This window comes from Mauremys mutica, chromosome 15 (genome assembly GCF_020497125.1).
Source record: "Mauremys mutica isolate MM-2020 ecotype Southern chromosome 15, ASM2049712v1, whole genome shotgun sequence".
NCBI lineage: Eukaryota > Metazoa > Chordata > Testudines > Geoemydidae > Mauremys > Mauremys mutica.
In genome coordinates, this window is record NC_059086.1 from 909,946 (window position 1) to 934,823 (window position 24,878).

A 24,878-nucleotide genomic window follows, 5' to 3' on the forward strand; every position below is an offset into this window, starting at 1 on the left:
GCTGTCCCAGCTCTGGGAGGTGAGTGGGGGCTAGTGGTTAGATGGGGGGTGGGGGCTGGGAACCAGGACTCCTGGGTTCTCTCCCCGGCTCTGGAGGGGAGTGGGGGCTAGTGGTTAGAGCAGGGGGGCTGGGAGCCAGGACTCCTGGGTTCTGTCCCGGCTCTGGGAGGGGAGTGGGGGCTAGTGGTTAGAGCGGGGGGGGGGGGGGCGGGGCTGGGAACCAGGACTCCTGGGTTCTCTCCCTGGCTCTGGGAGGGGAGTGGGGGCTAGTGGTTAGAGCGGGGGGTGGGGCTGGGCACCAGGACTCCTGGGTTCTGTCCTGGCTCTGGGAGGGGAGTGGGGGCTGGTGGGTTAGAGCAGGGGGCGCTGGGAGCCAGGACTCCGAGGTTCTACCCCTGGCTCTAGGAGGGCAGTGGGGGCTAGGGGATTGTGGGGGGTTGGGAGCCAGAACTCCTGGGTTCCTTTCCAGGCTCTGCTACTGAGGCACTGTCCTTTGGCAAATCCCTCCCCTGGGCCTCAGTTTCCCTCCTGTGAAGTGGGGATGACGCCTGTGGCCTCCAAAGGTGGGAGGCTCCATTTTCCTGGGAGCGAGGCAGTCGGTGGGGGAGGGGGGACATGCATGTGGGCTGGGTGCCAGCCCCACGGCCCCAGGAGACGGGCTGGGGGTGGGGGGTGGAGGCCCAGGGCTGTGGCGGGGGGGAGATGACCCCGCCCCCCCCCAACACTGCACAGATGCTGGGTTCCTTTTATAGAAAACCTTTATTCCTGTAACACGGAGGTGGGGGAGGCCCAGGGGCCCGCAGCTCCAGCAACCCCCCCCTCCCGCCCCCCGGGTTGAGTGGGGCCACGGTGCTGCCTGGCCTGTTAACTCTTCACTTCCCACCAGCCGCAGGCAGATGCCCCATTCCCACGGGGACCCCCCTCCCTCACCAGTGGGCCCCGAGCCTCCCGCCAGGCTGGGCACCCCAGGGCGAGGCTGGTTCTCCCAGGGGAGGGGAGTGGGGTAAATTGGACGCCAGCCCCCAGGGCCCCCCCACCTCCAGTTGCCGCCCGGCTCCTGTGCCCCCCTCAGTCCCTGCGGGGCCCCCATCGCCCCAGCCTGCTCTGGGGGGAGCCCCACACCCGTTACCCCACTCAGAGCCATGGGCGCTTGGCAAGTCACCTCAGAGGGCTGTGGGGGTCTAGGTGAGGGGGCTGGGGGACCCACTGACTGGAGAGAAGCCTCATGTGCCCCCCCCTCCCCCAGGGTCAGCCTGCTGGAGAGGTCGCAGGGTAACAGCCTCCTAGTGCTGCCGGCTGGAGTCGCTCCCTGAGCCTGGGGGGCAGGCTGGGCTTAGCACGGACCGGGGTTCATGCCCCAGGGGGGAATCGCTTGGCCCCAACCCCTGGGGACTCACCTCCCGGGGGGCCCCTGCCCCCTGTTCCCGGGGTGGGCAGCCCGAGAGCCATACCGTAAATACCTCCCTGCCCCCGCCCCCCGGCACGGGCTCTCCAGCCGCGCCTCAGGCCCGGGGCCGGGCGGGGACGCAGGAGTGGGGGGGCTGGCTCAGGACGGAGCCGCGGGGGCAGAGGCAGCGGTAGGAGCCGGCCGTGTTGAGGCAGCGCCCGTTGAGGCAGAGCGCGGGGGGGCCTTCGGCCTCGGCGCACTCGTCGATGTCTGTGGGGAGGAGAGGGAGAGGGTGAGGGGCACGGGGGGGTCCCTGGGGCGTTCGCACCCGGGCCACGTTGGGGTAGGTTGGTGGGGCCGGGGGTGGGCCCTGCAGGATACTCAGGGAATCAGGGCTGGGGGGCTCACCCAGGCAGGCCATGGGGCAGTGGAGGGGGGCCAGCCATGGGGCAGGGCTCACCCAGGCAGGCTATGGGGCAGTGGAGGGGGACTGGCCGTGGGGCAGGGCCAGCCGTGGGGCAGGCTATGGGGCAGTGGAGGGGGGCTGGCCGTGGGGCAGGGCTCATCCAGGCAGGCCATGGGGCAGTGGAGGGGGACTGGCCGTGGGGCAGGGCCAGCCGTGGGGCAGGCTATGGGGCAGTGGAGGGGGGCTGGCCGTGGGGCAGGGCTCACCCAGGCAGGCCATGGGGCAGTGGAGGGGGACTGGCCGTGGGGCAGGGCTCACCCAGGCAGGCTATGGGGCAGTGGAGGGGGGCTGGCCGTGGGGCAGGCCATGGGGCAGTGGAGGGGGACTGGCCGTGGGGCAGGGCCAGCCGTGGGGCAGGCTATGGGGCAGTGGAGGGGGGCTGGCCGTGGGGCAGGGCCGGCTGTGGGGCAGGGCCAGCCGTGGGGCAGGCCATGGGGCAGTGGAGGGGGGCTGGCCGTGGGGCAGGCCATGGGGCAGTGGAGGGGGGCTGGCCGTGGGGCAGGGCCAGCCGTGGGGCAGGCTATGGGGCAGTGGAGGGGGGCTGGCCGTGGGGCAGGGCCAGCCGTGGGGCAGGCCATGGGGCAGTGGAGGGGGGCTGGCCGTGGGGCAGGCTATGGGGCAGTGGAGGGGGGCTGGCCGTGGAGGGGGGCTGGCCGTGGGGCAGGCCATGGGGCAGTGGAGGGGGGCTGGCCATGGGGCAGGGCCAGCCATGGGGCAGGCTATGGGGCAGTGGAGGGGGGCTGGCCGTGGGGCAGGGCCAGCCGTGGGGCAGGCTATGGGGCAGTGGAGGGGGGCTGGCCGTGGGGCAGGCCATGGGGCAGTGGAGGGGGGCTGGCCGTGGAGGGGGGCTGGCCATGGGGCAGGCCATGGGGCAGTGGAGGGGGGCTGGCCGTGGGGCAGGGCTCACCCAGGCAGGCCATGGGGCAGTGTAGGGGGACTGGCCGTGGGGCAGGGCCAGCCGTGGGGCAGGCTATGGGGCAGTGGAGGGGGGCTGGCCGTGGGGCAGGGCCGGCCGTGGGGCAGGGCCAGCCGTGGGGCAGGCTATGGGGCAGTGGAGGGGGGCTGGCCGTGGGGCAGGGCCGGCCGTGGGGCAGGCCATGGGGCAGTGGAGGGGGGCTGACCGTGGGGCAGGGCCAGCCGTGGGGCAGGCTATGGGGCAGTGGAGGGGGGCTGGCCGTGGGGCAGGGCCAGCCGTGGGGCAGGCCATGGGGCAGTGGAGGGGGGCTGGCCGTGGGGCAGGCTATGGGGCAGTGGAGGGGGGCTGGCTGTGGAGGGGGGCTGGCCGTGGGGCAGGCCATGGGGCAGTGGAGGGGGGCTGGCCGTGGGGCAGGGCCAGCCGTGGGGCAGGCCATGGGGCAGTGGAGGGGGGCTGGCCGTGGGGCAGGGCTCACCCAGGCAGGCCATGTGGGCGGTGTCCAGCCGGAAGCCTGGGTCGCAGCGGCAGGTGAAGCCGTCGGGCACGCGGACGCAGCGCCCGTTCTCGCAGCCGTTCAGGACCCCGCACTCCTCGGCCTGCAGCCCCTCGAACCGCTCTGGGGGGCACTGGGGCATTAGCTGGGGCCCCCGCTCGCCCTGCCCCCGCCCGGGCTGGCCCCACCCCTGCTCCAAGGGGGCCCTCTGCGGGGGGGGGGCTGCCACTGCCTGAGCTGGAGCAGCCCCCCACGCCCGGCGTCTGCTCCTCTCCCCAGCCCCCGCTTTCCCGGCACCCCTCCCCCCACCCCACCATGCCTGGCGCCCCCTGCATTCCCCCCCCATGCCCGGCGTCCGCTCCCGGCCCCCCAGCTCCTCCGTCTCCCCCAGCGCCCCCACGCCCGGCGTCCGCTCCCGGCCCCCCAACCCCTCCGTCTCCCCCAGCGCCCCCACGCCCGGCGTCCGCTCCCGGCCCCCCAACCCCTCCGTCTCCCCCAGCGCCCCCACGCCCGGCGTCCGCTCCCGGCCCCCCAGCCCCTCCGTCACCTCCCATGCCCGGGGCTCCTCCCCCCATCACTCACCGGTGTGGGTCTCGCTGGCCCGGCTCGGCTGCTCGGGGAAGGGGCTGGCGGGGTGGGGGGGGTAGTGCCAGGCGGGGCCGGGCTCAGGGTCCGGGGGGCTGCGGGGCCGGTAGGTGCGGGGGGGGTCAGGGCGCCGGTAGGGGGCGGGCGGCTCCTCCGGGCGGGCGTCCACGTAGGCCAGGTCCTCGAAGTCGCCGGCCTCGTAGGTGGGGGGTCCGTAGAGCGCGTCGCGGCGGCCGGCGTAGCCCCCCAGGGCGTAGGGGTCGTAGTCGGGGCGCAGGCCGGGCTGGGGCCCCCGTGCTGCGGAGCCGGCGAACAGCTCGGGGCCGTAGGGCAGCCCGTAGCTGGGGACGAACTCCGGGCCGTATTCGTAGGGCAGGCCCAGGCCGGGCCGGGCCGGGCCGTAGCTGGGGGGGCGCAGCACGTTGCACAGCGCCTCGAAGTCATCTGGGGGGGAGAGACCTTCGCTGGGGGGCGGGGACCCCACTGCAGGGGGCAGGGCCCCCGGGCACCCGCCCAGGGCCCCCGGCCACCCCACTGCAGGGGGCAGGGCCCCCGGATGCCCTCACAGGGCCCCTGACCCCCCCATCTCACTGCAGGGCCCCCAGCTGCCACCCCCAGGGTCCCCAACCACCCCCACTGCAGGGCCCCTGGCCACCCCCCTTGGGGCCCCCACCTCACTGCAGGGCCCCCGGCCACCCCCCTTGGGCCCCCCACCTCACTGCAGGGCCCCTGGCTGCCACCCCCAGGGCCCCCAACCCCCCACCCCACAGCAGGGCCCCTGGCCACCCCCTCCAGGGCCCCCGACCCCCCACTTCACTGCAGGGCCCCTGGCCACCCCCTCCAGGGCCCCCTATCCCTCACCCCACTGCAGGGCCCCCAGCTGCCCCACCAGGGCCCCTAGAGCAGGGGGGGGAGGGGCTATGGGTTGGGCCCCTCACCTGAGTCTCGGGCGGGGCACAGGGCGCAGTCCATGCCCCAGGCCTCCCCGTAGAGGCAGCAGCACTCGGTGTAGGTGACCTGCCGGTCGAGGCGCGGGCGGCTGCAGACCAGGTCCGGCCCCACCTCCTGCCAGCACACGGCCTGGTTCTCGTCTGGGGGAGACATGAGCGTGTGGTGGGTGTGAGTGATGGGGTGTGTGAGCCTGACAGTGCCGTGAGCATGTGATGAGTGTGTCCACGTGGGCGTGATGGAGCGTGTGAGCCAGACAATGGCGTGCGATGAGTGTGCAATGAGTGTGTGCATGTGGGTGACAGAGCGCAAGCCTGACAGTGCTGTTCCATGAGTGTGCATTGAATGTGTGCACGTGGATGTGACAGAGCATGTGAGCCCGCCAGTGCCATGCAATGAGCAAGTGCACATGGGCGTGATGGAGCACGAGCCTGACAGTGCTGTGCCATGAGTGTGCAATGAGCGTGTGCACGTGGGAGCAACAGAGCATGTGAGCCCAGCAGTGCCGTGCCATCAGCATGCGATGACCATGTGCATGAGGGCGTGATGGAGCACGAGCCTGACAGTGCTGTGCCATGAGTGTGCAATGAGCGTGTGCATGTGGGAGCAACAGAGCACGTGAACCCAGCAGTGCCGTGCCATCAGCATGCGATGACCATGTGCACGAGGGCGTGATGGAGCACGAGCCGGACAGTGCTGTGCGATGAGTGTGCAATGAGCGTGTGCACACGGGAGCAACAGAGCATGTGAGCCCAGCAGTGCCGTGCCATCAGCATGCGATGACCATGTGCACGAGGGCGTGATGCAGCACGAGCCTGACAGTGCTGTGCGATGAGTGTGCAATGAGCGTGTGCACACGGGAGCAACAGAGCACGTGAACCCAGCAGTGCCGTGCCATCAGCATGCGATGACCATGTGCACGAGGGCGTGATGCAGCACGAGCCGGACAGTGCTGTGCGATGAGTGTGCCATGAGTGAGCCAAGGCCTGCACGTGCCCTTTCACTCTGTCCGTGCGAGCGCCCCCCGGAGCTGAGTGCCTGAGCCTCAGCGCATGCACACGGACCGCCTGGCCCTTGAGCTGTTCCCTGTTGGCGCCGGGGGGGATGACCCACAAGTTGCCTGTAATATTTTGGGGAGCGAGATGCCTGGCGCACTGGGGACGGGGACCCTGCGGGCGCTGAAGCCTTAACGCTGGGGGCTGGGTGGAGACGCAGGGTCGGTGGCGCTGCTGTGGGGGCTGGATGGGCCTGGGTCACTGGTAGGTCCAGATGGACATGGGGCAGCCAGGCCTCACGGCCAGCGAGGAAGGAGATTCCCCCCCACCCCGCACGGGCAGAGCTGGGGAACAGAGGGGAGGTGTCGGGGGGATCAGAGTTGGACTCTGGGCCACAGAGCCAGGGCCAGAAAGGGGCCTGGCTGGGCACCAGGTGACTGAGAAACTCACCCTGGCCCACGCTGGAGCCCCACAGCATGTGGGGGGGGGGGCTAGGATGTGGGGGGGGCCCAGACCATGTGGGGGGTGGTCCGGGCAGGGGCGTCACTCACCCAGGGCCTGGCTGTCGTTGGCCACGCAGCGGCGCTGGGACCCGTCCAGCACGAGCGGGGGTGAGCAGGCGCAGTAGAAGGAGCCGATGGTGTTCATGCAGCCGCCCCCCACGCAGGGCTCTGCCTCCTCATCACGGCACTCGTCATTATCTGGGACCGACACGGGGGGGGGGGGGTCACCACGGCCTCACCCCCACAGCCACTCCAGGCGGCGCATCTCAGAGCAGCAGCCATTGGGCCAGGGGCCAGTTTGGAGGGGTGGGGGAGGAGGCCTGGGGGACAGGGGTTGGGTTGGGGGGCCGGGGGCTGGGTTGAGGAGCTGGGGGAGGAGGCCTGGGGGGGCAGGGGCTGGGGAGCTGGGTTGGGGGGCTGGGGGAGGGGGCCTGGGGGGCTCACCGATGCGCTCCAGGTGGTGCAAGGTGGGTTGGGGTGCAGGGGCCGGGGGAGGAGGCCTGGGGGGGCAGGGGCTGGGTTGGGGGGCGGGAGCTGGGTTGAGGAGCTGGGGGAGGAGGCCTGGGGGGCCGGGGGGGCTCACCGATGCACTCCAGGTGGTGCGTCTCGTAGTAGTAGCTGTTGGGCTGGGGGTGGGAGGTGGGTTGGGGTGCAGGGGCCGGGGGAGGAGGCCTGGGGGGGCAGGGGCTGGGTTGGGGGGCGGGAGCTGGGTTGAGGAGCTGGGGGAGGAGGCCTGCGGGGGCAGGGGCTGGGTTGGGGGGCTGGGGGAGGAGGCCTGGGGGGGCTCACCGATGCGCTCCAGGTGGTGCGTCTCGTAGTAGTAGCTGTTGGGCTGGGGGTGGGAGGTGGGTTGGGGTGCAGGGGCTGGGGGAGGAGGCCTGGGGGGGCAGGGGCTGGGTTGGGGGGCTGGGGGAGGAGGCCCGGGGGGCCGGGGGGCTCACCGATGCACTCCAGGTGGTGCGTCTCGTAGTAGTAGCCGTTGGGGCAGTAGCAGGCGTAGCCGGGGGCCTTGTTGACGCAGACGCCCCCCCGGCACAGCTGGGTGCTGAAGAGTGCGCACTCGTCCATGTCTGGCGGGGGAGACACGTGGCCTGACCATGGGGGGACTGTCTGGTGGCCTCTGCCTGCCTCAGTTTCCTTCTGCACTTGGCCTCGCTACTCGGGGGGGGGCAGCGCAGAGACAGGGCGTCTGCCACGGGGGGTGGGATGGACGGGCCAGGGGAGGGTCCAGAAAGACACCGCGAGCCCCCCGACCTGACCCCGAGAGCGGCAGGTGGAGCCGGGGACCTGGGCTGGACAGAGGAGAAATGGGTCCCCTGGCAACTTGGCCGGGACGGGGGCTGGCCTGGGGCGCCCCATCTGCCCCCAGTGGGTGGAGGGAGATGGACGCTGGCCTCACCGGGCAGAGCTCCGGGGGTGAAGCAGCGGGGGGAGGCATGTGGGCGAGTGGGGCCCCTGGGGGGCCTGGCACACTGGGGTTCCTCCGAGGGGCTGTTTAATGGCTAGGGCGTGGCGCCGAGCGGGTGGAGTCAGGAGCACCCAGAGGCCTGGCTCCTGCCAGCTGTTACCCACCCCTGCCCCCTGCACAGCACCCACCTGTGAGTGCGCTGAGGGGTCCTGCCGCGGCGAAGCCATTCCCACGGGGGCACAGGGCCTGGTACTCCTCTGGAGCCGGAGAGAGAGCGCATGAGAGCCGGGAACCTCCCCCCCGTGTCCCACGGCGCCCCCCAGCACTCACAGGGAGGGCCCACTCCCCTCCCAGAGCCAGGAGAGAACCCAGGAGTCCTGGCACTCAGCCCCTCCCGACCAGACCCCACTCCCCTCCCAGAGCCAGGAGAGAACCCAGGAGTCCTGGCACTCAGCCCCTCCCGACCAGACCCCACTCCCCTCCCAGAGCCAGGAGAGAACCCAGGAGTCCTGGCACTCAGCCCCTCCCGACCAGACCCCACTCCCCTCCCAGAGCCAGGAGAGAACCCAGGAGTCCTGGCACTCAGCCCCTCCCGACCAGACCCCACTCCCCTCCCAGAGCCAGGAGAGAACCCAGGAGTCCTGGCACTCAGCCCCTCCCGACCAGACCCCACTCCCCTCCCAGAGCCAGGAGAGAACCCAGGAGTCCTGGCACTCAGCCCCTCCCGACCAGACCCCACTCCCCTGCCAGAGCCAGGAGAGAACCCAGGAGTCCTGGCACTCAGCCCCTCCCGACCAGACCCCACTCCCCTCCCAGAGCCAGGAGAGAACCCCTGCCCATGAGCCGGGGCGGGGGCTGTCCAGTGGGACGCAGTGAACGGGGGCAGGGTGGGTCCTGTTTGGGATGCTGGGCCGGGGCTCAGGGCTGGGCACAGGGGCTGGCTGGCTTAGGAGCCACAGAGGGGCAGCTCCAGCTGCCAGGGCAGGTCCTGGCAAGCACCCAGCTCCTGAACCTGCGGGCACCGGCTGGGCAAGACGTGAGGGCCGCAGCGGGCACTGGGATTAGAGGGAGTTTGAAAGATGCCTGATTTCGACAGGGAGGGGGGCTGGCAGGGCAGGGGGCTGTCACTTGTGGGCTCGCAGCAAGGCTGGATGTGAGCCCTACCTCAACCCCCAGAGCGGGGGGGGCTGGGCCAGGCCCCCCCTACCTGTGCCCGGGGTGGGGCAGGGCCCCCCTGTACTGTGCCCGGGGCGGGGCCGGGCCCCCCTGTACTGTGCCCGGGGCGGGGGCAGGGCTGGGCCGAGCCCCCCTACCTGTGCCCGGGGCGGGGCCGGGCCCCCCTACCTGTGCCCGGGGCGGGGCAGTGCTGGGCTGGGCCCCCCTGTACTGTACCCGGGTGGGGGGCAGGGCTGGGCTGGGCCCCCCTGTACTGTACCCGGGTGGGGGGCAGGGCTGGGCCGGGCCCCCCTACCTGTGCCCGGGTGGGGGCTGAGCTGAGCTGGGCCCCCCTACCTGTGCCCAGGGCGGGGCAGGGCTGGGCCGGGCCCCCCTACCTGTGCCCGGGGCAGGGCAGGGCGGGGCAGGGCCCCCCTGTACTGTGCCCGGGTGGGGGCTGAGCTGAGCCGGGCCCCCCTACCTGTGCCCGGGGCGGGGCAGGGCTGGGCCGGGCCCCCCTACCTGTGCCCAGGACAGGGCAGGGCTGGGCCGAGCCCCCCTACCTGTGCCCGGGTGGGGGCTGAGCTGAGCCGGGCCCCCCTACCTGTGCCCAGGGCGGGGCAGGGCCCCCCTGTACTGTGCCCGGGCCGGGGCAGGGCTGGGCCGGGCCCCCCTACCTGTGCCCGGGGCGGGGCAGGGCTGGGCCGGGCAGGCCGGGCCCCAGGCATGGCCCAGGCTGCAGCAGCACTCCTGGCGGGTGGCGTTCCTGGCCAGCACCTTCTCGCAGGCCTGGTAGTAGCACTCCTGGCGGCTGGGATCCCGCACGGGCGCTCCAGGCTCGGGCTGGGGGACGGGCAGGCGGCCGGGGGGCTGGGCTGCAAGGCAAGGGGGGGCGGGAAGCCCCAGTGAGATGGGCAGGCCAGGAGCTCGGCCTGGGGAGATGCCACCCAGGAGCCCCCTGTGGCCATTACGCCCCTGGTCCTTCCTGGTAATATCGGGATACGAGTGGGCGAATTCTGACGTATTTGACACAAGCTGGGTCCTGTGAGGGGTCGTGGGAAGGTCCCGACTCGCGGAATCGATTGGCCTGGTGGGGTGCAGGTGTCCCTGGGGTAGCTGAGGGTAGGAACATCGTCTGAGCTCCTGTTACCCCGTGTTTACACCCGGGGACCCCCCCAGGCGGATGCACAGTCCATGGCCATTGGGGGAACAATAGAGGCAGCTAATCTCTCGTCTTCCTGCGGCTGCTACACGCAGCCTGAGTCATGGCCGCTCTGACATTATGGGGTCATGTGACCAAGTCACCTGGTACCGGACTCCATCTTGTTTTCCCAGGGAAAGGCCTGGGACCCGAGATAAGGGATTCCTGCTGCCACAGGCAAAAGCTGTTTAGGGCAGGGGAGCGACAGACATCCCCAGGGTTCCTCGCTGGCCTAGAGCCCCCTGGAAACACGGACTGACCCTGGGGGAAGGGCTGAGGCCAGGCTGGGGGATTTCTGGCCTGCGAGAGCAATTCCCGGGCTCTGCAAGTCGCAGGCCAGTGCAGCTGCCCCTCACGAGTCTCTGCAGCCTGCGGCAGGAGCCGCTGGGGGGGACTCGCTCCTCGGATCCAGTCTCTGGAGTCTATTGAGCTCGGGGGGGGGGGGTTATTTGCTGGTCGGTTTGTTCTCCCGTAACGTCCCTCGGCTTGTCTGAGATCAGGGCGCGGCACCCAGGACCGGGGCGAAGCCTCTGCGCAGCGCGGGGGGGGGGTCATCAGCTCCCGCTGTGCAGGTCCTGCTGCCGACCCCCACAGACCACACACCCCTGCCCCCACCTCCAAATGCCCCCCTCCCTGCACCCTCCCCGAGCAGCCCCTCCCCCCGTGCCCAGTCCCCACTCCCCGCCCCCCTCCTCGGCACCTCCCCCCTCCCCCCAGTGCCCAGTCCCCCCCTCCCCGGCACCTCCCTCGGCAGCCCCCCTCCCCCAGCGTTGCCCCCACTCACGGGGGCTGGGCAGGCGGGTGCAGCGTCCCGTCATGGGGTCGAACTCCTGGGCACTGCTGGGGCAGATGCAGAGGAAGGAGCCTTCCACATTCTCGCAGAGCTCGGCTCCGCACACGCCCTGCAGCGTCTCGCACTCGTTCACATCTGGGGGGGGGGCAGCTGGTGAGTGGGGCGGGGGAGCCACCATCCAGCTCCCCCATCCGCCCTGTCCCCTGCAGCCCCCCAGACCCTGGCCTGCCCCCCGCCCCCAGCTTGCCCCCCGGCAGCTCCCCAGACCCTGGCCTGCCCCCCGCCCCCAGCTTGCCCCCCCCAGCAGCCCCCAGACCCTGGCCTGCCCCCCCGGCAGCCTCCCGCCCCTGGCAGCCCCCCAGACCCTGGCAGTGGCGCCCATCGCGGGCGGTCTCATAGCCCTGGTCGCAGAGGCAGTGGAAGGAGCCGGGCAGGTTGTGGCACATGGCGTGGTCCCCGCACAGCGTCCCGTTCGCACACTCGTCCACATCTGAAACAGCCAACAGCCGGTCACCACGGCACCTGCAGCCCCCGCCCCCCACGGTACCCGCAGGACCCCCACGACTCCCACGGCACCCGCAGCCCCCGCCACGGTTCCCACGGCGCCCGCAGGACCCCCACGACTCCCACAGCACCTGCAGCCCCCCCACGACTCCCACGGCGCCCGCTGCCCCCCCCACAGGTCCTGCAGCCCCCCCCCCATGGCTCCAGCGGCGCCCGCAGGACCCCCACGACTCCCACAGCACCTGCAGCCCCCCCACGACTCCCACGGCGCCCGCTGCCCCCCCCACAGGTCCCGCAGCCCCCCCCCATGGCTCCAGCGGCGCCTGCAGGTCCCCCACGGTTCCCACATTGCCCGCAGCCCCCCCAGGGTTCCCACGGGCCCACTCCCATGGCCTGTTCTCCAAGCTCAAACCCAGCGCTCACTGGCACAGCCCCTCCCTGGGCAAACACCCCCTGCCCCCCGGGCACTCACCGACGCAGGCCCCGGCAGCACCGGCCCGGTAGCCCGGCTCGCAGGCGGGGATGCAGCGGTAGGAGCCGGGCTGGTTCTCACAGCGCTGCGCCCCGCACAGGGCGCCCCCGTATTCCTGGCACTCGTCAACGTCTGGGGGCGGGTGGGGACAGCGTCAGGATCCGGCCATGGGAGATGGGGGGCAGCTGGGCCCAACCCGGGGCTAAGGGGAGCCCGGCTGGTTCTGTGCCCCTGGGGGGCAAGGACTCTCCATGGCCAGGGCAGGTGCGATCCCAGTGTGACCCCTGGGAACGGGGCATGTTACCCCCAACGCTCCAGGATGGGATCCCCCCGCCCGTGGGCATGAACCCGCCAGCCCCCCACCCCCTCGACACCCCGGCACTCACCGACGCAGGCCCCGGCAGCACCGGCCCGGTAGCCCGGCTCGCAGGCGGGGACGCAGCGGTAGGAGCCGGGCTGGTTCTCACAGCGCTGCGCCCCGCACAGGGCGCCCCCGTACTCCTGGCACTCGTCAACATCTGGGGGGCAGGGGGGCAGTCAGCCGCACCGGCAGGGGTGGGAGGGCGCTGGCTGAGCCCCCGGGTTCCCCCCCACCCCCCCGGAGCTGTGAGGAGTCCAGCAGAGCAGTGACAGGATGAGATCCCGGCCTCTGGGCCGTGGGAAGGGGACAGAGCACCCCACACGTGGGGTGAGGGGCAGAGCCCTGGCCCTGCCCCCGGCGATTGGTCTGCCCCAGGGCGAGGGGGTGTCAGGTCCTAGTGCTGTGCCCGGGTGGGGGCTGGAACCAGCCACAGCAAGGGGGGACCCCAGCCCCTCCCCACAGAGCTCCCCCCGGCCTCTCACCCTGGCAGGCGCGCTTGTCGGGGCCGGCGCGGAAGCCGGCTGGGCACTGGCAGTCGAAGGACCCGTCCGTGTTGGCACAGCGCCCGCCCTCGCACACCCCCCCGCGCTGGCACTCGTCCACGTCTGCGAAGGGAGACACGGCTCAGCAGGCGGGATGGACCCCCCCCGCCCCAGGGGACCCGGACCCTCCCCTGACATGCGCGGTGTCCTCTGCTCCCCGGACGCCTGGGTCCCCCCACAGGAGGCGCTGTGGTCCCCGGACGCCTGGGTCCTCCCCCATCCCCCCGCAGGAGGCACTGTGGTCCCCAGACGCCTGGGTCCTCCCCCATCCCCCTGCAGGAGGTGCTGTGGTCCCCAGACGCCTGGGTCCTCCCCCATCCCCCCGCAGGAGGCACTGTGGTCCCCAGACGCCTGGGTCCTCCCCCATCCCCCCGCAGGAGGTGCTGTGGTCCCCAGACGCCTGGGTCCTCCCCCATCCCCCCGCAGGAGGTGCTGTGGTCCCCGGACGCCTGGGTCCTCCCCCATCCCCCTGCAGGAGGTGCTGTGGTCCCCAGATGCCTGGGTCCTCCCCCATCCCCCTGCAGGAGGCACTGTGATCCCCGGACGCCTGGGTCCTCCCCCATCCCCCTGCAGGAGGCACTGTGGTCCCCAGACGCCTGGGTTCTCCCCCATCCCCCCGCAGGAGGTGCTGTGGTCCCCGGACGCCTGGGTCTTCCCGCATCCCCCCGCAGGAGGTGCTGTGGTCCTCGGACGCCTGGGTTCTCCCCCATCCCCCCGCAGGAGGCACTGTGGTCCCCAGACGCCTGGGTCCTCCCCCATCCCCCTGCAGGAGGTGCTGTGGTCCCCGGACGCCTGAGTTCTCCCGCATCCCGCCGCAGGAGGCACTGTGGTCCCCGGACGCCTGAGTTCTCCCGCATCCCCCCGCAGGAGGTGCTGTGGTCCCCGGACGCCTGGGTCCTCCCCCATCCCCAAGCAGGAGGTGCTGTGGTCCCCGGACGCCTGAGTCCTCCCCCATCCCCCCGCAGGAGGCACTGTGATCCCCGGACGCCTGGGTCCTCCCCCATCCCCAAGCAGGAGGTGCTGTGGTCCCCGGACGCCTGGGTCCTCCCCCATCCCCCCGCAGGAGGCACTGTGGTCCCCGGACGCCTGGGTCCTCCCCCATCCCCCTGCAGGAGGTGCTGTGGTCCCCGGACGCCTGAGTTCTCCCGCATCCCGCCGCAGGAGGCACTGTGGTCCCCGGACGCCTGAGTTCTCCCGCATCCCCCCGCAGGAGGTGCTGTGGTCCCCGGACGCCTGAGTCCTCCCCCATCCCCCCGCAGGAGGCACTGTGGTCCCCAGACGCCTGGGTCCTCCCCCATCCCCCTGCAGGAGGTGCTGTGGTCCCCGGACGCCTGAGTTCTCCCGCATCCCGCCGCAGGAGGTGCTGTGGTCCCCAGACGCCTGGGTCCTCCCCCATCCCCCCGCAGGAGGTGCTGTGGTCCCCGGACGCCTGAGTTCTCCCGCATCCCCCCGCAGGAGGTGCTGTGGTCCCCGGACGCCTGAGTCCTCCCCCATCCCCCCGCAGGAGGTGCTGTGGTCCCCGGACGCCTGAGTCCTCCCCCATCCCCCCGCAGGAGGCACTGTGATCCCCGGACGCCTGGGTCCTCCCCCATCCCCAAGCAGGAGGTGCTGTGGTCCCCAGACGCCTGGGTCCTCCCCCATCCCCCCGCAGGAGGTGCTGTGGTCCCCGGACGCCTGGGTCTTCCCGCATCCCCCCGCAGGAGGTGCTGTGGTCCTCGGACGTCTGAGTCCTCCCGCATCCCCCCGCAGGAGGTGCTGTGGTCCCCAGACGCCTGGGTCCTCCCCCATCCCCCTGCAGGAGGTGCTGTGGTCCTCGGACGCCTGAGTCCTCCCCCATCCCCCCGCAGGAGGCACTGTGGTCCCCGGACGCCTGAGTCCTCCCCCATCCCCCCGCAGGAGGCACTGTGGTCCCCGGACGCCTGAGTCCTCCCCCATCCCCCCGCAGGAGGTGCTGTGGTCCCCGCACGCCTGAGTCCTCCCCCATCCCCCTGCAGGAGGCACCGCGGTCCCCGGACGCCTGGGTCCTCCCCCATCCCCCTGCAGGAGGCACCGCGGTCCCCGGACGCCTGGGTCCTGTACCGAGGCAGGTGGTGCCGCTGGGTGCGGGGGCGAAGCCCGGGGCGCACAGGCAGGTGTAGGAGCCGTCAGTGTTGAGACATTCGCCGTGCGGGAAGCAGAACTCGCCCTCCAGGCATTCGTTGACATCTGCAAAGGGGGGTGTCAGCAGGGTGGGGGCCCAGCCCGGCCCAGCCGGCCCCCCCGTGTCCCGCACTCACCTGCACAGGGGCCCCCTGGCGCGCCCGCCCGGTACCCCTGGCCGCACTGGCAGCGGAAGGAGCCCTCGGTGTTGGAGCAGCGGCCGTGGGGGCCGCAGGGCGAGCCTGTCACGCACTCGTCAATGTCTGCGGGCGAGGGGCAGAGTGAGAGGGGGGGGGCAGAGCCGGGGGGGCAGCGCCCACAGAGGCAGGTTGGGGGCCGGGAAGGGGGCTGGGGGGAGGGGTCAGCGCCAGAGCCAGCCTGTACCTGTGCAGCGCCCGCGGGGGCGGGGTCAGTGCGGGGGGGGACAGGGCCTGCTGGGGGGGGGCGGTACCTGTGCAGCGCCCGCGGGGGCGGGGTCAGTGCGGGGGGGGACAGGGCCTGCTGGGGGGGGCGGTACCTGTGCAGCGCCCGCGGGAAGGGGAGGGGCCCGGGGGGGGGTCAGCGTGGGGGGGCGCAGGGCCGTGCGGGGGGCGGTACCTGTGCAGCACCCGCGGGAAGGGGAGGGGCCCGCGGGGGGAGTCAGCGGGGTGGGCCCAGGGCCCGGAGGGGGGGCTCAGGGCCCGTGGGGGGGGGCGGTACCGGTGCAGCGCCCGCGGGAAGGGGAGGGGCCCGCGGGGGGGTCAGCGTGGGGGGGGGCAGGGCCCGTGGGGGGGTGGTACCTGTGCAGCACCCGCGGGAAGGGGAGGGGCCAGTGGGGGGGTCAGCGTGGGGGGGGTCAGGGCCGGGAGGGTCAGCGGGGGGGGCCCAGGGCCCGTGGGGGGGGGCGGTACCTGCGCAGCGCCCGCGGGAAGGTGAGGGGCCCGCAGGGGGGTCAGCGTGGGGGGGGGGGCCAGGGCCCGTGGGGGGGGCGGTACCTGCGCAGCACCCGCGGGAAGGGGAGGGGCCCGTGGGGGGGTCAGTGTGGGGGGGTCAGGGCGGGGGGGGCTCAGTGGGGGGGGCCCAGGGCCCGTGGGGGGGGCGGTACCTGCGCAGCGCCCGCGGGAAGGGGAGGGGCCCGGGGGGGGGGGTCAGCGGGGGGGGCGGTACCTGCGCAGCGCCCGCGGGAAGGGGAGGGGCCCGTGGGGGGGTCAGCGGGGGGGGGGTCAGGGCCGGGGGGGTCAGCGGGGGGGGCCCAGGGCCCGTGGGGGGGGCGGTACCTGCGCAGCGCCCGCGGGAAGGGGAGGGGCCCGTGGGGGGGGTCAGCGGGGGGGGCCCAGGGCCCGTGGGGGGGGCGGTACCTGCGCAGCGCCCGCGGGAAGGGGAGGGGCCCGCGGGGGGGTCAGCGTGGGGGGGGCCCAGGGCCGGGGGGGGCTGTACCTGCGCAGCGCCTGCGGGAAGGGGAGGGGCCCGTGGGGGGGTCAGCGTGGGGGGGGCCCAGGGCTGGGGGGGGCGGTACCTGCGCAGCGCCCGCGGGAAGGGGAGGGGCCCGCGGGGGGGTCAGCGGGGGGGGGGCCAGGGCCGGGGGGGCGGTACCTGCGCAGCGCCCGTGGGAAGGGGAGGGGCCCGCGGGGGGTCAGCAGGGGGGTGCCAGGGCCGGGGGGGGCGGTACCTGCGCAGCGCCCGCGGGAAGGGGAGCGGCCCGCGGGGGGTCAGCGGGGGGGGCGGTACCTGCGCAGCGCCCGCGGGAAGGGGAGGGGCCCGCGGGGGGTCAGCGGGGGGGGCGGTACCTGCGCAGCGCCCGCGGGAAGGGGAGGGGCCCGCGGGGGGTCAGCGGGGGGGGCGGTACCTGCGCAGCGCCCGCGGGAAGGGGAGGGGCCCGCGGGGGGGGTGTCAGTGGGGGGGGGTCAGGGACAGGGGGGGCGGTACCTGCGCAGCGCCCGTTGCGGAGCCGGTGCCCGTCGCGGCAGGGCCGGCACTGGAAGGAGCCGGGCGAGTTGACGCACTCCTGCCCCGGGCAGGCCAGGTGGTTCTCGCACTCGTCCATGTCTGCGCGGGCACCCGGGGGCGGGGGGTTAACGACCCGCGTGCTGCCCCCCCCCCCCAGGGCCGCTTCTCCAGGGGCCGTTCAGACACCTGGCCGGGCACGGAGCCCCGTCCCTGCCCCCCAGAGCCCCCCCTGCCCCTCCAGTGCCCTACGCCCGACCCCCACAGCCCCGTCCCCGCCCCCCAGAGCCCTGCCCCCACCCCCACAGCCCCGTCCCCGCCCCCCAGAGCCCCGCCCCCACCCCCACAGCCCCGTCCCCGCCCCTCCAGTGCCCTACGCCCCACCCCCAGAGCCCCGTCCCCGCCCCCCCGAGCCCCGCCCCCACCCCCACAGCCCCGTCCCCGCCCCCCCAGAGCCCTGCCCCCACCCCCACAGCCCCGTCCCCGCCCCCCTGTGCCCTGCGCCCTCCCCCAGAGCCCCGTCCCCGCCCCCCAGAGCCCTGCCCCCACCCCCACAGCCCCGTCCCTGCCCCCCGCCCCTCCAGTGCCCTACGCCCCACCCCCACAGCCCCCTCCCTGCCCCCCAGAGCCCTGCCCCCACCCCCAGATGCCCCTCCCTGCCCCTCCAGTGTCCTATGCCCCCCCAGAGCCTACCCCCCCCCGAGTCCCCTCCCAGTGCCTGGCAGCCCCCAGCTCACCCTGGCACTGGCGCTGCTGGGGGTCGAGCCGGAAGCCGGCGGGGCAGACGCACTGGTAGCTGCCAGGCGTGTTCTCACAGCGCCCGTAGCTGCAGGGCCGCGGGGTTTGCCGGCACTCGTCCACGTCTACGGGGGGAGAGAGAGAGCGACAGCGGGGGGGGGTGCTGCCTGGCACGTCCCACTGCCCCCAAGCTGCGTGCTTCCCCACGGGGCAGTGCCCTGGGCCCCACACACTCATGCCCCTGGGTCCACCCCACCCTGGAGCAGGGACATGCTGGTGGGGGGCGCTTGTCCCCAGCACAGCCAGACACCGGGGGCAGCTCTGCACCCGCCCCCCCAGCCCAGCTCTTACCCACACACTCGGTGCTCGTGGGGCTGGGCCGGAAGCCGCCGGGGCAGAGGCAACGGTACCCGCCGGCCACGTTCTCACAGCGCCCAGGCTCGCAGGGCTGGGGGCTCTGCCGGCACTCGTCCAGGTCTGCAACGGGCACGGCCTGGCATCAGCGCTGCTGGGCCTCGGGACGGGACCCCCCCAGAACCCCCCAGGCCGTGCTGCCCCCGCCTCTGCTCAGGTCTCTGTCTGGAGCCATGGGGCCCTCGTGCCCAGGGGAGCGACAGCTGGGCTCCCTGCAAAACCGGGCTCGCCAGGGGGCAGGGGCCTGGCCCCGCTTCCCTGACAGAGGGGGCGGGGAAGAACACCCCCCCCCCCCCAGGCAGGGGAACTCCCAGTGGTGGGGCAGGGCAGAGCGGGGGTGTGACAGGTGACAGGGCCCGAAAAGAGTTAATTACCTCCCGGACTGACCTGCCCCAGGGCCCAACTTTAGAGACTTGTTAGGAAAATATGTAAATGAGCAGAGCTTGGAAATGCAAATGGCCATTGTTAGAGGGAGGAGGGGAGCTGTGTGCTCAGGGCTGGGATGGCAGCAAACAAGCCTTGTCTATTGCTGGAGCTTTGAGTCAAAGATCAAAGGGAATATTCACATTTATGATGATACTTGAGGGAAATAGTGTTATTGTCTCTGTGTCTCTTTGCAGGTTGTGGTCACCTGCATCTGAACCGTTTAATGGATTAATTCCCCTGGGCTAATTGCCAGGCTGGTTGGGAAAAGGAGACTTGAGCAGATTGTTTTCTCAGGCCGAAAGGCGGCTGGAAATGTGTAAGAACCTGGGACAGGATCCTGCTGCATCTCAGATCTGCTTTGGGTTTCAAGAGGGGGAACCCCGGAGCCACAAGGATTGAGATCCCCAGTCACCGACTGGAGTCACCCTGAATATGGACATTGGACTGTAACCTCTGGACTGTTTCTAAAAGGACTTTTGGCAACTACAAGCTCATCTCTGCTGTGTCTGAACCTCAGGAATTGAATTCACGTCTGTCTGTGTATTGATCTTTTAACCAACTCTCTCTCTTTTCTTTTTTAATACATTTTAGCTTAGTTAATAAGAACTGGCTCTAAGCATGTATTGTGGGTGAGATCTAAGTTATAATTGGACCCGGGTGTGTGGCTGATCCTTTGGGACTGGAAGAACCTTTTCTTTTGTATGATGAGAGAAGATTTTCAGGAGTCATCATCATCTCTGCCAGGTGTGTCTGGCCGGAGGCCTGAGGCTGGGCACTTGAAGGGAACTGCGGGGTTTGGACTCTGAGGAACCAGGGAGGTGCTACAGACGCTGTTCTGCGCTGGCTGGTAAATCGAAGTATTGGAAGATCCACCAGCGTTTGGGGTTTGTCTGCCCCGGTCTGTTTGCAGTTCACCCTGATTGAGTGACCTCAGCGGGCTCCCACGGGCAGCACCGTCACAGGAGTCACTGCGCTGAGGTGGGCAATGCAGCCGCGTTGCTAGAGACCCGGACAGGGGCTGCGCTCAGGGCTTGTGACCCGGGGTCTGTTGCTGGCTTTGATTCAAAGCTCAGGCCGGGAGTGTGAACATTCAGGACGACACTTGGGGGAAATGGCATCATTGTCTTTCGCTCTCTTTGAGGGTTGTGGCGACCTGGACCGGAACTGTTAATGGGTAAATTCCCCTGGGCTAATTGCCAGCATGGTTGGGAGAAGGGCCGTTGAGCCAATTGGTTTCCCAGGCCAGAGGCTGCTGGAAATGTGTAAAAACCCTGGGCCACGATCCTGCTGCATCTCAGATCCGCTTTGGGTTTCAAGAGGGGGAAACCCGGAGCCACAAGGATTGAGATCCCCAGTCACGGACTGGAGTCTCCCTGAGCGCCGACACTGGACTGTAACCTCCGGACTCTTTCTAACAACTTGTGGCAGCTACAAACTCACCGTCTCTGCTCCGGGTCTGGACCACAAGACACTGAACTCAAGTCTGGCCGTGTATCGATCTTCCAGCCAATTCTCGCTCTCTTGTCTTTTGTAATAAAGTTTCGTTTAGTGACTAAGAATTGGCTGCAGCGTGATTTGTGGGGAAGATCTGACTGGTAGATTGACCTGGGTCTGGGCCTGGCTCTTTGGGATCGGGAGACCCTGATTTCTTTTCCTGGGGCGCCGGTTTTCATAGCCAGTCGTGCCCATGACGGTGGCCCTGGCGGGGATACCGGGAAGCTGGAGTGTCGGAGGGAATTGCTGGTGTGACTGGTTAGCCAGGGGGTGAGCCCGAAGTCCTCCCTGGCTGGCGGGTCGGTTTCCTTGGTGTGCAGAGACACCCCAGCCTGGGGCCGTGACTGCCCTGCTCCGAGCAATCTGTCCTGAACTGGCACCCACAGCTGGGTCCCGCCAAGGGCAGCATCATTACGGGGGGAACCCCTGGGGCTGGGGTGGGGCATAGCCAGGAGCCCCTGGGGGCGGGGCAGTGGAGGGGAACCCCTGGGGGGGCGGAGTGGGGCAGACCAAGGAACCCCTGTGGGCAGAGCAGGGCACCCCCAGAGGCAGGGCACCCCCGGGGGAGGGGCAGTCACTGGGGGTGGGGGCATGGCACCCCCAGAGGCGGGGCAGTCACTGGGGGTGGGGGCAGGGCACCCCCAGAGGCGGGGGCAGGGCACCCCTGGGGGGTGGGCACCTACCCAGGCACTCCGTGCTGGCCGGACTGGCGCGGAAGCCCCGGGGGCAGGTGCAGCGGTAGGAGCCGGCCGTGTTCTCGCAGAGGCCCTGGGCGCACGGGCGGGGGATCTGGGCGCACTCGTCGATGTCTGCAGGGCACAGGGGGACTGTGAACCCCCAGTTACCCCCACCCCCCATCCTCCTGCCCGGCCCTCCCCCATGGCACCACCCCACCCAGCCCCGTCTGCCCCCAGGGCACAGCGGCCTCCCAAGTGGCATCACACCTATATCATTGCCCAGCCCCCCGTCGGCCCCCCATGACCCCCTGCTCCCTGCCAGGTGCTGTGTTACCGGCGCAGCTGGTGCCAGGGGGGTTGGGCCGGTACCCGGCGGGGCAGACGCAGCGGTAGGAGCCGGGCGTGTTCTCACAACGGCCCTGGGCGCACGGGCGGGGGCTCTGGGCGCACTCGTCGATGTCTGCAGGGCACAGGGAGGAGGAAAGAGCAGTGTCAGTGGGGGGGGTGTGTGTGTCAGGGACTCACTCCCCCAGCCCCAAGGACCTAGGGGTGACAAAGGGGGAATTTTTTGTAATACTTTGTGTGTGCCTCAGTTTCCCCCCTCTGCGGCCTTGTTCCCTAGCAGGGGCAGGTCCATGCTCTGGCCGCCCCCGTCTCCATGGAGCAGGAGAAGACAATGGCAGATCCAGCCACCGGGACGCTGGCGACCAGCAAGCCGGAGGGTCTGGCCACCCGCCTGTCGCCCCGGCTGGAGCCCGACGGCCGGGAGACGGGGGGGAGTGGGCTCCCCTCGGCCTGAGGAAGGAGAGCGGGCAGAGCGGGCGGGCGGACGGACAGGCCTGGACAATAGGCTTGGCTCTGGGCTGGCTGAGCTCCGGCTGCCCGGAACGGCCGAGACCCTACGGGCTGCCCATGCCGGGTGCCAGCCAGGGACTGCGCCGGGCGCACGTCCCTGCAGAGCCCAGACAGCAGGACCCCGGGCCCCCCGCCCAGTGCCCGCTGCCCTGGAGCCCCCGCGCCCGCTGCCCAGGGGCCCCCCACCCAGTGCCCGCTGCCCAGGGGCCCCCCGCTGCCCTGGGACCCCCGCACCCGCTGCCCAGGGGCCCCCCGCGCCCGCTGCCCAGGGCCCCCCCACCCAGTGCCCGCTGCCCTGGGGCCCTCGCTGCCCAGGGACCCCCCGCCCAGTGCCTGCTGCCCAGGGATCCCCCGCCCAGTGCCCGCTGCCCTGGGGCCCCTCGCTGCCCAGGGGCCCCCCGCCCAGTGCCTGGTGCCCAGGGGCTCCCCGCGCCTGCTGCCCTAGGACCCCCCACCCAGTGCCCGCTGCCCTAGGACCCCCTGCGCCCGCTGCCCTGGGGCCCCCACCCAGTGCCCGCTGCCCTGGGGCCCCTCGCTGCCCAGGGGCCCCCCGCCCAGTGCCTGGTGCCCAGGGGCCCCCCGCGCCTGCTGCCCTAGGACCCCCCACCCAGTGCCCGCTGCCCTAGGACCCCCCGCGCCCGCTGCCCAGGGGCCCCCCACTGCCCTGGGGCCCCTGCGCCCGCTGCCCTAGGACTCCCCGCTGCCTGCTGCCCAGGGCCCCCCCCGCGCCCGCTGCCCTGGGGCCCCCGCACCTGCTGCCCAGGGGCCCCCCACACCTGCTGCCCAGGGGCTGCCCACTTCCCTGGGGCCCCCCGCCCAGTGCCCGCTGCCCTGGGACCCCCGCACCCGCTGCCCTGGGACCCCCGCACCCGCTGCCCTGGGGCTGCCCACTCCCCTGGGGCCCCCGCGCCCGTCTCTCACCTCGGCACTCGGGGCCCGGCGGGGCAGCGCGGTAGCCGGGGGCGCAGACGCAGCGGAAGCTCCCCACCGTGTTCTCACAGCGCCCGTTGGCGCAGGGGCGCGGGCGCTGCCGGCACTCGTCCATGTCTGGCGCAGACAGACACCGAGAGACGGTTCCCTGAGCCACGTGGGGACGCAGGGGCCCCTCGCTGGCCCAGCCGAGCCCCCCACCCCCCGCCGCCCCCCTCACCGATGCAGTGGGTGCCCTGGGTGCTGAGCCAGAAGCCGGGGTGACAGAGGCAGGTGTAGCCGCCTTGGCGGGGGCCGCACCGCCCCGGGCCGCAGATCTCGGGGTTCCGCTCACACACGCTGCTGGGCTCTGCCGATAATGGGGGGTGATTGGGGTCTGCCCCCCGCCAGCCGCCCCCCCACTCCCCAAACCCCTCACTGGGGTCCCCCACCCCCGCCCTACCCCCCAGCGCCCCCACCCCCTGCCCCACCCCTCACCCCCCAGCGCCCCCACCCCCTGCCCCACCCCTCACCCCCCAGTGCCCCACCCCTCAGTGCCCCCACCCAAGTGTCTCCACCCTCCAGCCTGCCCCACCGTTTTACTACCCCCACCAAATCCCTACCTGAGGTTGGCCCCTCAGGGGCGGCTTTGGGGCTAGGTGGCAGGGCTGTGGGGGGCTGGGCAGGGCGCTGCCTCCCCGGTGCCGTGGGCTGGGCACCCCAGTGGGCTGCAGGGGGACAAGGAGGGGGGTGAGGATGGGAAGGGGGGAGGGGCTGGGCCCAAACATGGGTATGGGGGAGGGGAGGGTGAGACCGAGGGACACCCAGGAACCTTCACATCCCCTGCCCCAGGGTGGGGGCCTCAGGCTCGGGCCCAGCCAACCCCTCTGCGGGGCCTGCCAGGGACGGGGCTGAGCTGCAGGTGGGCAGGAGGGGGAGCAGAGCGGGGGAGGGGCACAGATGGGGTGACGTGGATGGGGGGGCTGTGGGGGGGCTTGGTGGGGGAATGGGCAGGGGCGGGGGGGAGACACGCGGGGGAGGGGCACGGATGGGGGTGCTGTGGGGGGGCTTGGCGGGGGAGGGGCTGTGACGAAGTGGGGGGGTTTCTTGGGTTTTCTGTGTTTCCCAGGGGGTTGCGTGCAGGGGGGGTGGGACTCAGTGTCCCCGGGTGTTACTGGTTTAACGAGGGGAGGGGAGAGGGAGTTTGTTGGGACACAGGACCAGCGAGGGACTCGGGACCCCGGCCAATGGCCTGGACAATGGAGACCCCAGTGACTGGTGACCTGGTGACCGGGTGGCCCAGCTCAGGAGTCGCAGCCGGTTCTGGCCAGTGGGGGGACAATGGGCTGCGGGGAGAGGACCCCACGACCTGACCAGCCGGCTCCAGCCAGAGGACAGAAGAGGGGAGAGGGGGCCCAGGCGACTCTGTGTCCCTGGAGAGAAGCCAATGGACGAAGGGGCTTGGGGCCGGGGGTATCGGAGCCCAGCTGGGAGCAGGGGGGCTCGGGGCTGGAGGGGGGGAGCAGGCAGAGCCCCCCTGGCTGCAGGGGGACTGGGATGTGCTGGGCTGGGGGAGGCCAGGCCTGAGGCCGGAGAGTTTCCTGTGCTGGGTTCAACCCTCAATAAACCTCCTGTGTTACGCTGGGGGAGAGTCGCTCCGGGCTAGAGAGCAGGGCGCGGGGCGGGGGGGCATCGTCCCCTTCGGGGGTGAGGAGGCCCCGGGGGCCCAGAGCGAGGGGACTCCCTGAGGGGCCCACGGCAGAGACAGACGCGCTGAGGCTCAGGGAGGTGCGGCTCCGGGAGGTGGAGGGGCCTGACCCCGAGGGAGAGGGGCCCCCCGAGAAGGGCTGTTGCACTGAAAGGGGCCCCCCCCACGGACCGCACGGGGCCCCGAGTGGGCACGACTGGGAGTCTGTGACGGGACGCAGTGCGGGAGGGGCAGGGATGGGAGTGCTGTGGGGGGGACGTGGATGGGGAACAGGGACGCGGTGGCGGGGGAGGGGCACGGATGGGGGTGCTGTGGGGGGGACGTGGATGGGGAACAGGGACGGGGTGGTGGGGGAGGGGCACGGATGGGGGTGCTGTGGGGGGGACGTGGATGGGGAACAGGGACGGGCAGGGGAGGGGTGCGGCACAGGAGGGGTGCGGCCGGGGAGCTCTCACACGTGGCAGGCAGGGCGGGTGGGGCGGCCGTGCGCCCCCCATGCTGGCGGCTGAGGGGCACGCGGGGCAGGTCGGAGCCCAGGAAGCGGGTGTTGTAGCGCAGGTCGGAGGCGGAGAAGTGGTAGCCGGGACCCGCTGGGCAGATCTCCTTGAAGCCATCTGCACGGGAAGCGGCAGCGTCAGGAGCCCGGAGCCCCCAGCTGTGCGGGAACCCAGGCGTCCTGGCTCCCCACCCCTCGCCACCAGCCCCCACTGCCCTCCCAGCACCAGGAGAGAACCCAGGCGTCCTGGCTCCCTACCCCCACCCCTCACTCCCACTGCCAGGAGAGAACCCAGGCGTCCTGGCTCCCCACCCCTCGCCACCAGCCCCCACTGCCCTCCCAGCACCAGGAGAGAACCCAGGCGTCCTGG

At 71.9% G+C, this 24,878-nt stretch overlaps 1 protein-coding gene across 4 annotated transcripts in view; it reads right to left on the reverse strand.

Annotated features, from left to right (window-relative positions):
* Positions 1-740: 740 nt before the first annotated feature.
* The window catches only part of LTBP4 (latent transforming growth factor beta binding protein 4), a 45,656-nt gene continuing 21,518 nt past the window's right edge, over positions 741-24,878 (reverse strand). For 2 of the 4 annotated variants that reach the window (XM_044988759.1, XM_044988756.1), the window contains 24 exons: positions 24,468-24,626; positions 22,928-23,032; positions 22,546-22,674; positions 22,317-22,442; positions 20,875-21,000; positions 20,547-20,672; positions 17,881-18,006; positions 17,529-17,654; positions 16,774-16,893; positions 15,006-15,131; positions 14,809-14,934; positions 12,670-12,792; positions 12,213-12,344; positions 11,827-11,958; positions 11,215-11,340; positions 10,842-10,985; positions 9,534-9,731; positions 7,890-7,958; positions 7,235-7,363; positions 6,342-6,491; positions 4,786-4,938; positions 3,845-4,291; positions 3,245-3,385; positions 741-1,657 (listed from right to left, as the gene is read on the reverse strand). In XM_044988759.1, coding sequence (XP_044844694.1) covers positions 1,503-1,657; positions 3,245-3,385; positions 3,845-4,291; positions 4,786-4,938; positions 6,342-6,491; positions 7,235-7,363; positions 7,890-7,958; positions 9,534-9,731; positions 10,842-10,985; positions 11,215-11,340; positions 11,827-11,958; positions 12,213-12,344; positions 12,670-12,792; positions 14,809-14,934; positions 15,006-15,131; positions 16,774-16,893; positions 17,529-17,654; positions 17,881-18,006; positions 20,547-20,672; positions 20,875-21,000; positions 22,317-22,442; positions 22,546-22,674; positions 22,928-23,032; positions 24,468-24,626 — 3,494 coding nt within the window. In that variant the 3' untranslated portion in view covers positions 741-1,502. The remainder of the gene's footprint in view (positions 1,658-3,244; positions 3,386-3,844; positions 4,292-4,785; positions 4,939-6,341; positions 6,492-7,234; positions 7,364-7,889; positions 7,959-9,533; positions 9,732-10,841; positions 10,986-11,214; positions 11,341-11,826; positions 11,959-12,212; positions 12,345-12,669; positions 12,793-14,808; positions 14,935-15,005; positions 15,132-16,773; positions 16,894-17,528; positions 17,655-17,880; positions 18,007-20,546; positions 20,673-20,874; positions 21,001-22,316; positions 22,443-22,545; positions 22,675-22,927; positions 23,033-24,467; positions 24,627-24,878) is intronic. The other 2 variants (XM_044988760.1, XM_044988761.1) reach the window with 2 other exon arrangements.